The following is a 12,020-nucleotide window of genomic DNA, read 5'->3' on the forward strand; positions in this document are numbered from 1 at the left end:
CACAAAAACATGCAGACTAGAACTTACACTTCAGAAAAATAAGCCACTCTAAAGTATTCTGCTGGTTTCTAGCTTGCTACACTAACGAATAACCTTAACGTCACCATATTTCCTTTAATTTGTTGAATTTTCCAAAAAGAAGAAACCAGTGAATAGCTTGATTACTTGATTAGGCAACTAGTGTTCAATTAACTCTGCTTTCTTGAATGGTTCAGCTAGCAGGAGTCAGGCTTGGGATCTGGCAGTTTCCCAGGTTTGCATACAAATGTTTCTAAGTAGACTATGAAAACAAAATAAAGAAATGAATATGTGAAATCTCAGAACTCTAGAAGAAGGAACCAGGAATGCTTAGGAATAAAGGAAAGGCTCTGTTTCCTTACTTTGTTTGCCATGTAAAATACAGAGATTCTCACCAGTACACCTAAAAGTTTTTCTTCCAATGTAGCAGAACCAATGTAACCAAAGGCAGTATGTCTAAGCTACCTTTTTTTTTTTACTTTTTAAAAGCACAACCAGCAGCCCTAGGAGACAAACGAAGACACGTACCTCCCGGATTGGAAATTAACTGCTCCACGTGGAGCGCTAAGTCCCCCCTAGTGCTGTGGCTGCTACAGCCACACAGTCTGCGGTTTTGCTGCCCTGCGGAGGGGCCTTTCTACGGCCGCTCCCCAATTCCAAGGCGCCTCCCAGCCCGGCTTTCCCGGGATTTACGGGCTCAGGCAGCGCGAGCGCACCCGCTCCCTCACGGCCCCGCGCGCTTCCCGCCGCCGCCTTTTGAAGGACTTCGTGACGTCATCGCGGGGCGGGCGCACGTGCGACACCCCCTGCCGGGTCCCTTTCCAGGGGCCCGATGGGCGGGGCGGAGCGGCGCGCGGGGGACGGCGCGCGGGCGTTGCGCAGGCGCGGCGCGCGCGCGGGCGGTGCGCGGAGCGGCGCTCCCATGAGCCGGCGCTGCTCTTCGGCCGCCGCCGCGCTGCTGCGGGGGCTCGCGGGCCGCGGAGCGCTGTGCCTGGGCAGCGCCATGAGCCTCTGCGGGGCGCCGGCCGCCTGCGCCGCGGGGCCTGCGGGCGGCGGCGGGGGGTTCTCCGCGGTGCGGCTGAGCCCGCCGTGGCTGCGGCTGCCCGAGGTGCCGGGCGCGGAGCCGCACCGCACGAACGAGCTGCTGCTGCTGCCGCCGCCGGCCCCGCGTGGCCCGGCCCCGTCGCCGCAGCACCACGTCGTGTACTTCCCGGGGGACGTGCAGGTACGGCGCGCGGGTGCGGGCGGCGAGCGATGGCGGCCGGGACCGCCCGGGCGGCGGAGCGGCCGCAGTGCGGGAGCGGGGAAGCGGCGCTGGAGGGACGCGCCCCCCAGAAGGGCTGTGCGGGTGGGCATTGCCCGGCCCCCGCCGCGGCCATCGGAGAATCCCGCTGCCCCGCACGGACGGGCACGGGGAGCGGGAACGGGCCCTCCGGAAACCTGAGCTGGAGCAGCAGTGGAGGGGAGTCGAGTCATCTTCACAGAGTCACACAGTGGGAGATCATCGAGTCCAGCCTGTGACCGACACCAACATGTCAACTAGACCCTAGCACTAAGTACCGTGTCCAGTATTTCCTTCAACACCTTCGGGGTCGGTGACTCCACTGCCTCCTGGGCAACCCATTGCAATATCTAATCACCCTTTCTGTGAACATACGCTCTCTAATGTCCAACCTAAACGTCCCCTGGCACAACCTAAAACTATGTCCTTTTGTCGCCCTGGAGAAGAGACGACCCCCATCTGGCTACAGCTCCTTTCAGGGCGTTGTAGACAGCAATAAGGGCTGCCGCTGAGCCTCCTCTACTCCAGGCTGAACCCCCCCGAGCTCCCTCAGCTGCTCCTCACAGGACTTGTGCTCCAGCCCCTTCACCAGCTCCATTGCCCTTCTCTGGACTCACTCCAGCCCTATAGCACTGCCTGAGGGTGACATTTGTGACAGGGATGGCACTGTCTGAAAGCGTGGCAGGGAATGTCAATGGAGACAAGACAATGAAATCCTTAGGTGCCCAGTTATTCTCCCCAGGCAGAGTACCATGTCCCCGTGCAGGTGTACGGACATCCCAGACACCATCCTGTGGGAATTTGACAGAAACTGACACTTTCTCAGCCTGTCCTGGGAAAGCACCTGTGGTCTCTTGAGTTGGTGAGAAATTGCAGAGAGACTCTGAAGTGCTGTCCCTGCACATGTGGTTGACCTCTCTTAACAGAACATGCTCTGGTAGCCAGCTAATCTCAATTGTTATTACTACATCTCAAAAGCAGGGGTAGTGCCTTCTTTTTCAAGGGAAAAGGCTTTCCCCTTCTGTAAGGTGAAGATGCAGAATTTTGGGTGTTTTTATTTTAAGGATTGGGATGGCCTATGAAGACCTGTCTGATTGCCATTCCTGCATATGGCTTCATTATTCCTTAGTAAAATAAATGATCTAGTATTCTTTGCCATTATGATTTCAGACATGAGGTTCATTCATGATTTGGGGGTTAATTTCTTTCCATCTATGCCCTCTATGAATGTGAATAAGGCAATAAAATTTCCTACAGCTAAATGAGAGGGGCTTTTTTTCGGTATAATATCCAGAAAACTTGCTACAAAGATTTAAGTCTGTTTTTGATTTGTAGTAAGATAATCAGTATTTCTGTAGATGGTAAAAAGTACAGTAAAATTAATGTATTCTGTGTCATACTAAGTTGAATAAGATTTTAATTTTCTTTTGGTGTGAAGTCAACAAAAGCTATGAATATTTTCATGTGCTGATTTTATTGTATTTATCTTGGGGTTATTAAAAATATGTGGTAAAAAATATTAAAGTAAGCAAATCGAAATATACCAGTTTCTTTAATGTGTTTCTTGTTCGGCTAACCTAACAAGTGAGAGCCTCTAATGCATGTTTTTCTTTTGCAATCCTTTCTTATGAATATGGGTACATTGAAGCTGAATCTTTTCATGATGTAATGCATTTTTTCTATTCTTTTAATTTTTCAGAACTATCATGACGTCATGTCTTGCCACCCAGAAAACTTTCAGTGGGAGCACTGGAGTTTTGAAAATGTTGCTACCATACTTGCTCGCCGGTTCCCCAATAGCTTTATTTGGGTCATAAAGTGTTCCCGAATGCACCTGCACAAATTCAGTTGTTATGACAATTTTGTGACGAGTAACATGTTTGGAGCACCAGAGCACAGCACTGACTTTGGAGCTTTCAGGCATCTCCATGCTTTGCTAGTTAATGCATTCAGAGTCTCTCAGAATATTCTGCTGTCCCAGAAAAGTGTGCGTGGTGTCAGCAAGGATGCAAAAATAGCTGCTTGTAAATCACAGCCACAGTCTGTTCCTACAACAAATGGCTGCTCATCCAAAGAAAGGGAGAGAGATTGTGAATGCTCTAATAATTCTGCTATGAACTTCATGATACCGTCTGCTGTAGGTGCAGCATCGTTTACTTTGATTGGCTTCAGTAAAGGTTGTGTGGTTTTGAACCAACTGCTTTATGAGCTGAAGGAAGCTAAAAAAGACAAGAATACGGATGCCTTCTTAAAAAACATAAAAGCAATTTACTGGCTGGATGGTGGTCACTCGGGAGGAAGCAATACTTGGGTTACTTACCCTGAAATGCTGAAAGAACTTGCAGAGACAGGAATTGAAGTTCATGCTCATGTTACACCGTACCAAGTATTTGACACAATGAGGTCATGGATTGGGAAAGAGCATGAGAAATTTGTACAGATACTTGAAGAATTTGGTGTGGAGGTAAATGATCAGCTGCATTTTGCTGATGAAATTCCCTCCTTAGACAACCATTTCAGAGTTCATGAAGTGTTTTGAGACTGTATGTATGTGAACAGGGTATTCTTTGTAGCAGCACTTTTAACACTGTAAATGTTGTCATCTAGATTTTCAGCTTTGAGCAGATGCTTTCTAAACAGAATACTAAATCAGTTCTGTGTTGCTAATAGATACTATATATAAATTTCTGTAGCTTGAAAAAGGCATATTGGGACCCCATAACTATAACAGATGTTGTTGTTTGATTCCTGGAAAAGAGTGTTATGAAGAACAATCCTATACGTGTCTTTTTGTTAAATGTGAACGTTTATTCTTAAACTGTTGGCAGAATTTTTAGTCCTGGATGTCTAATATCATACACTGCATTTAATGGGACTTTAAAGTACTTGAGAATTTCAGATGTGTGGACACTTCAGTTGTGTGGCTTCCAGGGCTAAAAGTACTGGTCTTTGTTAGTAACAGATGTAAGGTTAGTTTTTTGGCATAAGGAAATTAATTGTAAGAAGAATCTTAGTTATATATTTTGCTGAGACCTGTTTTATTAGGTACTTAAATCTTCCAGTTTTGTAACATTTCTCCTATTTGAAACGAAATCACAAAATATTCACCTTTGGAATAATAGTGCCAATGCATTTCTCTCCCTTATGTGCACCTTGCCATTTCTGTCACTCTAAAGCTTCATTAATTAATTGTGTAGTATCTGCTAGTGACTAGCCATTTCACCTGGGGGCTTGAAAATTTTGATCTAGCTGTGTTAAGTAACCAAGAATGTTGCTTAGGGTGTAGCTTATCCCTGTTTTAACATATCTGGCTATTGCTTTGCTAACTTCTGTAAGGACCAGCAGTAATACCTTTATTACCACATCAAGAGGTGATGTCCCTGCCTTGGGGTGGTAAGGTTTTTCTTGGTGATTGCTGCATTGATATTGCTTTAAATCGACCCATAAGCACATAATGTTGCACGTTACAGTACAAGCTGCATTAAAAAAATTTAGACTCTGTTGACTATAGCTCTTTCAAAATGCCTCAGTTTTAAAATCTATTATCTCCTTTAAATGTATTGCAGTAGTTGCTTTTAGAGCCATCCAAAAATCTTATTTTTGGAGCCTAATCTTTCCTACAGAAGAAACTAACTTCTAATTAAATAGAAAGCCAGCCAGATCAGATACTGAAGATGTAATCCAGTTCAGACCCCAAACCTGAGTGTTCTTAAGAAAGAAATACTGAAAGATGGACAGTGATGGTATTAATGGAACTTTTCTACTGTGGTAAGTAGCTTTCCATTTATCTACAAAGCTTAGAAGCATTCTTAAAGACAACTGCAGCTGTTAAAAATGAACCAGTAGCTCCAAATGGTTTTGGATTTCCTGGAAGTATAGGAATACAAAAGCAAGTTAGCAAAACACTGTGAAGATTACACAAACAACTGTGGCTAAGTTCTGAAAAAAGGCATTTTATTCAACCTTGGTTCTGTGTTTGATAGCTTACTGAGATCTCTGCCCTGCTCCTTGTTTCCTGTGACTCCTACACTGTGGAAGGGAAGTCCTGGGTCATCTTTCTTCTGTTGGCATCATTAAAACTTAAAAGGTTCCCTGTAGACAACTTCTGGCAGATTGTGTACATCAGTGCTCACTGAACAATGAGAAAAGTGTGTTGAACTACGAAAGTTTTCTTAACACTCAAAATATTAAGGGGGGTAGAAAGGATTATGCATGCAGTGTGCACTTTACAATTTGAAGGAGAACTCTATCACTAATAATTAGATTAATGTACCTAGTTTATCAAAAGAAATAGTCTGTTTTGATGGAAAAAAGTGCAACATGCAAACAAACTAACACTTGATTAAAAGAATCTGAAATTTAGTTCCATCTGCTTTTTTATTTTAGGCTGTTTCTCTGAGATTTTGTTCAACCCTATTTGCTGCTTACCATCTTAACAGGCTTATAACAATTTTGTGTTTCAAGGAATATTTTTTCCCCTTTTTGGTCCTTTTGATAACACTTGCAGCATATGTGAGGACTTTATTCTGTAAAGGAAATATGGGTCATCTAAAGAAGTGGTTTTAATAGAAAGCCTACAGATGGCTTGAAATATATTTAACTACCCACTTAGAAAATAAATTTTTTAAAAGTAAACCAACAAAAACCCCAGAACATTCTACTGATTTTGCTCCCTCAGTTTCAGACTGACCAGGCTAAGCTGGGTGTGCTAACACTTGCCCAATCCAATAACACTGCAGATCAGAGACCAATTTCTAAACAATTCTCTGCCTCCCAAAACAACAGGACTACGTTGTTGCAAGCTTTTGGAAATAGCTATTAAAATATTGACATTGTCTTCAAAAGTTTCTGGATGACTGTCCTATGAAAATAATACTAACCTGTTTGATGGAGGCTGCCTATAATAACTGTTAAATAGGCTCAAGTGTTGCTGCATTACTTTGAAGAATAGGCACTTTGTTGTAAAACTAATCTTGTTATGAGACCTCGTGTTGTGGAGGGAAAACTGACTGGTTGTTTTTCATTCTTTAAACAGCTGTAGTACTCTGTTGGAATGTGCCTCTGTCATTCACTACAATGCATGCTAAAAATAAATTTTGCAAACAATGTAGAAAATAAACTATTTCTAATGGGTGAAACCACTTTGATGTGAATGTAAAACCATTAAACAAGGAACGTGCAGTTTTGTGGATTAAGCTTTATCAGGTATTGGTGGAGACCTAGTTTAAAAAATCAGATTTATTTGAAACTTTTCTTCAAGGAGGCTTTGTGTTTGTGTAGTCAGCATCCATAATTCTAAAACAGCTTACTGGCATCTCAAACACAGGAAAGCTGGCATGAAGTAGCCAAGGGTGGGACATTTCTATGTTAGGATGAAATGGGTCATAGTTTGTATATGCCTGTTTTTCGATGTTAACTGTAAAGGCAGTTTTTAATAAGCTTAGATGTAAATGCCTAAAGTTTGGTGGCTCTCCTGCTTATAGTGGTGTAGTTCAAGACACTTCTGTTTTTTAATGGAGTGAGTAACATGACACAGTCCTTAGTACAACCTAGTATTGACTGGTGTCCTTTATATTATGCTTGTTTCTTGAACAATAGACGAGACATTCTTCAGATTTTGAGACATGCTAACATGTTTTAACCTGTGACTGCTAAATTCCTTTGAAGCAAGGCTTGATTCTGTGAAATTGTCTAGATGACTTAAATGATTTTATTTTGTGTGAATCTAAAATGCTAGGAAGTTTGGTAAACTTCTTCCTATCTGGGACTGATTTACTCACTTCTCTGCAAATGCTGATGCATTAATCAGTATTGGCCCCTAATTCTGGAAAATTATTAAGGGTCCAATCCTTAACATGTGGCTGAAAGGAGCAATTTTCTCTCTCCTCCCATTGATAAAATCCTGCTGCCTCCCTGCACAAGCACTTTTATGGTAGGCTGTTCTATCTTTCTAAACAAACATCACTGCTGATAGAGATAACTAACAGCAGTGTTATGTATTTAAATGGTCATCGAAATTATTTTAAATAAGACTGCTAAGTCAGTTCAGGAGTTAGGCTGTTACAACTCTGCATATGCACAGATAAAAATGATTGTGCATGAACATGCACTCACATTTTTCCTGGAGGTTCTTTTTTAGCTGTAAGTTACTTCATCTGCACATAAACAGTATTTGTTGTCTTGTACAGACTGAAAGTTGAAGCACTGAGGTTAATTGTATACCCATTCATTTACCTTGAATGCTTATTTTAAATCACATGGGGTCTTGTCAGTTAATACAAGAATTTGAAGTAACAATGAAAATTTTGGGATGTGTGTGCTCTGTTGTGAGTGACACATCACAGCCTAGCAGAATCACAAACACAAATATGTGTCTGGTGCCCTTGTGCAAAAGCAAAGGCAGGTGTCTCAAGACTGCAGTCCATAACAGACAGCCTCTTTAAATCACCTTCAAAGTTATTTCACAAGCTTTTTAAATCTTACATTGAAATCTCATTTAATGTTTGTAAGGTTGGTAGATCAAATAAAAAAAGTTTACTTCTAATGATCAGAACTTGATGAAAATTTAGACACATTTGAATATTGCAGATGGAGAACCTAAGACCAAAGCTGGCTGTTGGTATTGATCTCTTAACTCTGTTCAGATGCAGGTTGACTGTTCTTGACTTGAATAAAGTAACATGAAGTCATTAAGCCAGTAATGCAAGATCGTGTAACACCTATGCATCAGACAGGCACTGCTTGTTCCAGTGCCAGACATACTGTTCCTGATTAACTTCATTCTGTTGGTATTAACAGCATAATTCACTCTTCCTGCTGACAAAAAACCACTTACACCAGATTAGCTGTTCCACATCACCATGGAAACCATGGAAGACTGATTCAGGCAGTCATTTTGCATATAGTGTAGTGTGGGTTATAAGGTAGTGATGGCTTTGTTGTTTCCTGTCATTAGGGCTTGATTATGTGTTTCCAAGTGACCCAAGAAGTGTCAAATTCTACTTAAGCAAGTGGCCAGAAAAGCAACTGATGCAATAAAAAAGGAAAAATAAATTATTATCTGTTTTTAATTCATGTGTATAAGCACCTTATGTACTTCAAAAGGAACAGAGTGCCATTACTTCAAGGTTCAGAATAAATTTTCTTTCTTTCAGTAGGCTCTCAAGAGAGCACTTTCAGTCATGATTGCTAGTTTCTTTTGTTAAACTTGGCACTTCAGAGCTGAGTTGTTTCTAAAGAAAGCACTGCTGAAGGACACAAAACACAGTCAAGAGACAGACCAGTGCTGAAGGGCAGAACAAGGCTCTTCTCCCACACTGGAGTTTACACACTGAGCAATACCCCTAAGCCTGGACATCAGACAAACCTGTTGCATCCCTTGCAGGCTTCGTGCTTAGCTCTTCTTTCCCATTCCCCATCATGAGAAATACATTAGGGTTTTGTGGTGGAAGTTTAAAGCAATTCATGTCCTGCTTGACAGCTGAATTATAAATGTTTTCACAGCAAAAACTGTCCATTGCTATGATCTGTGTTATTGCAAGCAACAGCTTCTGAGCATTTTTGTATGAACATGGCACTGCACGTGGAGCTGCATTTTGACACGGTTGAGCAGTTCTTTTAATGGCTTCACTCTGCAACCAGGAACAGACCTGAACAGTAGGAAACAAAGTCATCCACTCTTGTTGCTCTCAGGAGTCACCACTTAGAGAGATTGTTGCTCCCAGAAACTGCCACATACAGAACACAGAATCTATCCCCACTGCAGAGTCTGACCCAAAGTAAAATAGGAAATCTTAATGTGCAACTTCACTGCACACTTGGGTAACTGTCTAAGAAAATGTAAAACTTCATCTGTCTTCAAATAACACCAGAATCTTTGGTTATTGAGTGATACCAACTTAGAGAATCCCTTGTGAAAGCTACTGTCTCAGAATGTGTATCTTCAACACCTGTATAATTTGCATGAAGATAACAAGTTTGGGAAGATACATTTTGGTCAGAGGAAAAAAGAGTCGAGTGTAAAAAAAAAAAAAAAGAGGAATTTATTTCTCTGAAGTTGTGAAGTAATGCATATTGGGATCATATCAAATGTAATATTACCTCTTCTATGGTAAAATAATTCTCATCTTAGTCAAGTCAGTCTTGTTTGGGAGACCACGAGTGTGAATGAGACAAATAGTTTCATCCTGCATATTTAAAAAGAATTACAAATATATTTCTAATCCTTTGTGATCAAGTCAAACCCTTTCACATTAGGCATTTAACTTGACACTTAAGAACCTAGACCCTGTGTAGCTACTGGAGAAGAATGTGTTCTTAAGTACATCACATTGTCAGCACAAACATGACAGGCAGATTTTTAATGATATGTTTAATTGTTTGACAAAAATCTTTTTACATCAGTTTTTTCACTTGAATGTTTCCACAGCAAGCACATTAAAAAAAAATGAAATCTGAAATCAGTTGTCATCCTGTATATTTCATATGGCCAAGAATAAATAATCCTTTTCAGGTGTTGACTTGGAATGAACTTCGATTTTAAATGCCTCAGTCACCATATTTTTAGAGTAATTCAAGGTTTGGGGTGGGCCAAGCTTAAATTCCTTATTTCAGACATTGTCTTTATGTAACCATCAACTCCTCTTTCAGTGCTGGGCAGTCTGCATCACCCAACTCCTATGAATACACTGTTTGAAGTGACTGCTTTGAATGCTTAAGATGGTCAGTTTATTTTTCTAATACCTGTTAACACAACTTCTGTTTTATTGTGGCAGGATCCCATTTTGTTTTAGCTCTCTAAAGGACAAACGTCCACAAAATGTCAGTGGCTCTAATTCTTTGTGTTATTTCAGTAATGGATTTCTAAGTGTGCCTACTTGTATCTGAAAGTTTTTCCTTCAATGCTTTCATCATTCATTCATCACTTTATTGCCTGCTTCACACCATGTAGCACAGTGGCTACAAAGCACTAAGTAACTTAACTTTTTTTTAACACAGTAACTTCCAGAATTTTATCACTAGTCAGATTATGCTCAAATTAAGAAAATACATTTTTTAAATGCTTGTATTCTTCTTTTATAGCATTTCAGAATAACTGTTTTAGAGAAGTTTCTAAATAACAAATTGAAAAAACTTTCCAAGTGAAATAAAGGCTTTATTTTAAAGTTGGCAGCGTGAAGATAAAATTTACACTTGTGTGTTGAGGGGGCCTGAGAATACCAAGCTAACACCTCCCTTTTGTGAATGGAGACCCAAGGAATGGCAGGAGGAGGCATCAGCACAGTACTTCTCTGTGCCAGTATATTGAGAAGCTGCTAGCAGTTATAGTTGAAAGTGATGGCTGTGCAGGCACAATGCTGGAACACAGCTTTGTTGAACCCTGCAGGCTCTCTGAACCTCTCCATTCAGCCCTAACACACAAAGACTGTGCTCTGTTCACCTCTGCAATTCAGACTGGGCCCTTGGCATTACCAGTCTGACAAAGCCAAGAGGCTACCCCAGCCTAAGGGGCAGAGAGATTCTGTCTCAGCAGTATGCACAAGCAATCCTTGTTCCTTTCTGAACAAAAATTTTGGGAGACCTATTTGTGATCCCAAATTTAAATTCTACCCTCAGAACGTACAATGATGCCCGTCAGAATCGCTTGGCTGGTTCCATTCATGCTTATTCATTGAGGTGGCTGGGTGCCCATTCACATGGTACCAGACTATTTTCACTGTTGAGCTGCCAAGAAGAACAGGTTTAGAAGAATAATCTGCACACTGTTCAAGCTCCTGCTCTTCTGGAGAAAGCTTTTTTCCAGCACTTTTAACACTACACATTTATTTAGTCTAAGAGCTTTTGACAAGTTACAATTCTCAAAAAACATTGCTAGAAGTAACAGACTGACCTAAGTCAGATAAATGCTGCATTCCCCAAACAGCACAAGTAATAACATCAGAGGCATTTCAAAGAGACAATGACAAGCCTATCCTTTTTGTGAGATCCCCACCTTTATTTCACAGGGCTTTTGTAAGCACCACAATCTGCTGAAAAAGTAACCTTCTACAATGCCTAAACAACAGGTTCCATCCCAAAAGGTGCTATGCAAACCCCCTTTCATATGGTAACAAAGAGCATGTCAAATACAGCTCTCAATAGAGTCTATGTCTACTCCAGAACTATGAACTCCATTGCAGATTCTAGGACTGTATCTGAATGGATTTGTGGGCACGTTAGTTCCAAGTGTTTCACAGCTGCAGAAACAGCAATGCTGTCTGACTGCACTGGGGTAGTGACAAAAAAGATTTTCCCCCAATAATACATTACTGAGCTAGGAAAAGGGTAAATCATTTACATTGCAGTCAAGCTGCCACACAGTTCTAAGCGTAACCTGGCACGATTACTTTTTGCTTTTTTCCCCATACCCACTTTGTCTCACTACAAGGGGGAGAAGAAACTCCCTACACTAATTGCCAGATCATTACTTAAAAAGAAACCATGACCATTACAGCTACCACCCAGGGCTTTCTTGGGCCTCCTCAGAAACCACTATGGCTTTCCTAAACTTTAATGAGGTTGCATTCAGGAAGATGTGCAGTTACTTCTAAGCATAGGTGCTGTCAGCCCCCATACCAAAACTTTTGTTCAGAAAAATTTAAGCAGAACATTCCAAAAAAGTAGTTATAAGTGGAGGCACTGCAAATGTCTGTCTCGTAGAAAAGAGACTATCTCCAGATCA

The 12,020-nt window shown here is 41.4% G+C and overlaps 1 protein-coding gene across 2 annotated transcripts; it reads left to right on the forward strand.

Moving 5' to 3' along the window:
* The first annotated feature begins 939 nt into the window (after positions 1 to 939).
* On the forward strand, positions 940 to 9,452 carry LOC309575144 (mitochondrial protein C2orf69 homolog). Of its 2 annotated transcripts, XM_082285415.1 has the most exons (3): positions 940 to 1,243; positions 3,000 to 3,764; positions 4,949 to 9,452. In XM_082285415.1, exons 1-3 carry the CDS (start codon positions 941 to 943, stop codon positions 4,970 to 4,972), a joined length of 1,092 nt encoding a protein of 363 aa, XP_082141541.1. In that variant the 5' UTR covers position 940; the 3' UTR covers positions 4,973 to 9,452. The 2 variants fall into 2 exon arrangements, with proteins under 2 accessions (XP_082141541.1, XP_082141540.1); XM_082285414.1 differs by having other exon boundaries at positions 3,000 to 9,452.
* The last annotated feature ends 2,568 nt before the right edge of the window (positions 9,453 to 12,020 follow it).

The sequence above is a fragment of the Coloeus monedula genome, assembly GCF_965178545.1.
Source record: "Coloeus monedula genome assembly, chromosome: 7".
In the NCBI taxonomy this organism is placed as follows: Eukaryota; Metazoa; Chordata; class Aves; order Passeriformes; family Corvidae; genus Coloeus; species Coloeus monedula.

Excerpts from the sequence above, each read along its gene's own strand:
- LOC309575144 (XM_082285414.1), top strand. The coding sequence starts at position 941 with ATGAGCCGGCGCTGCTCTTCGGCCGCCGCCGCGCTGCTGCGGGGGCTC. Across the intron at positions 1,244-2,999 it reads ACTTCCCGGGGGACGTGCAG|AACTATCATGACGTCATGTC; the intron begins GTACGGCGCGCG and ends TTAATTTTTCAG.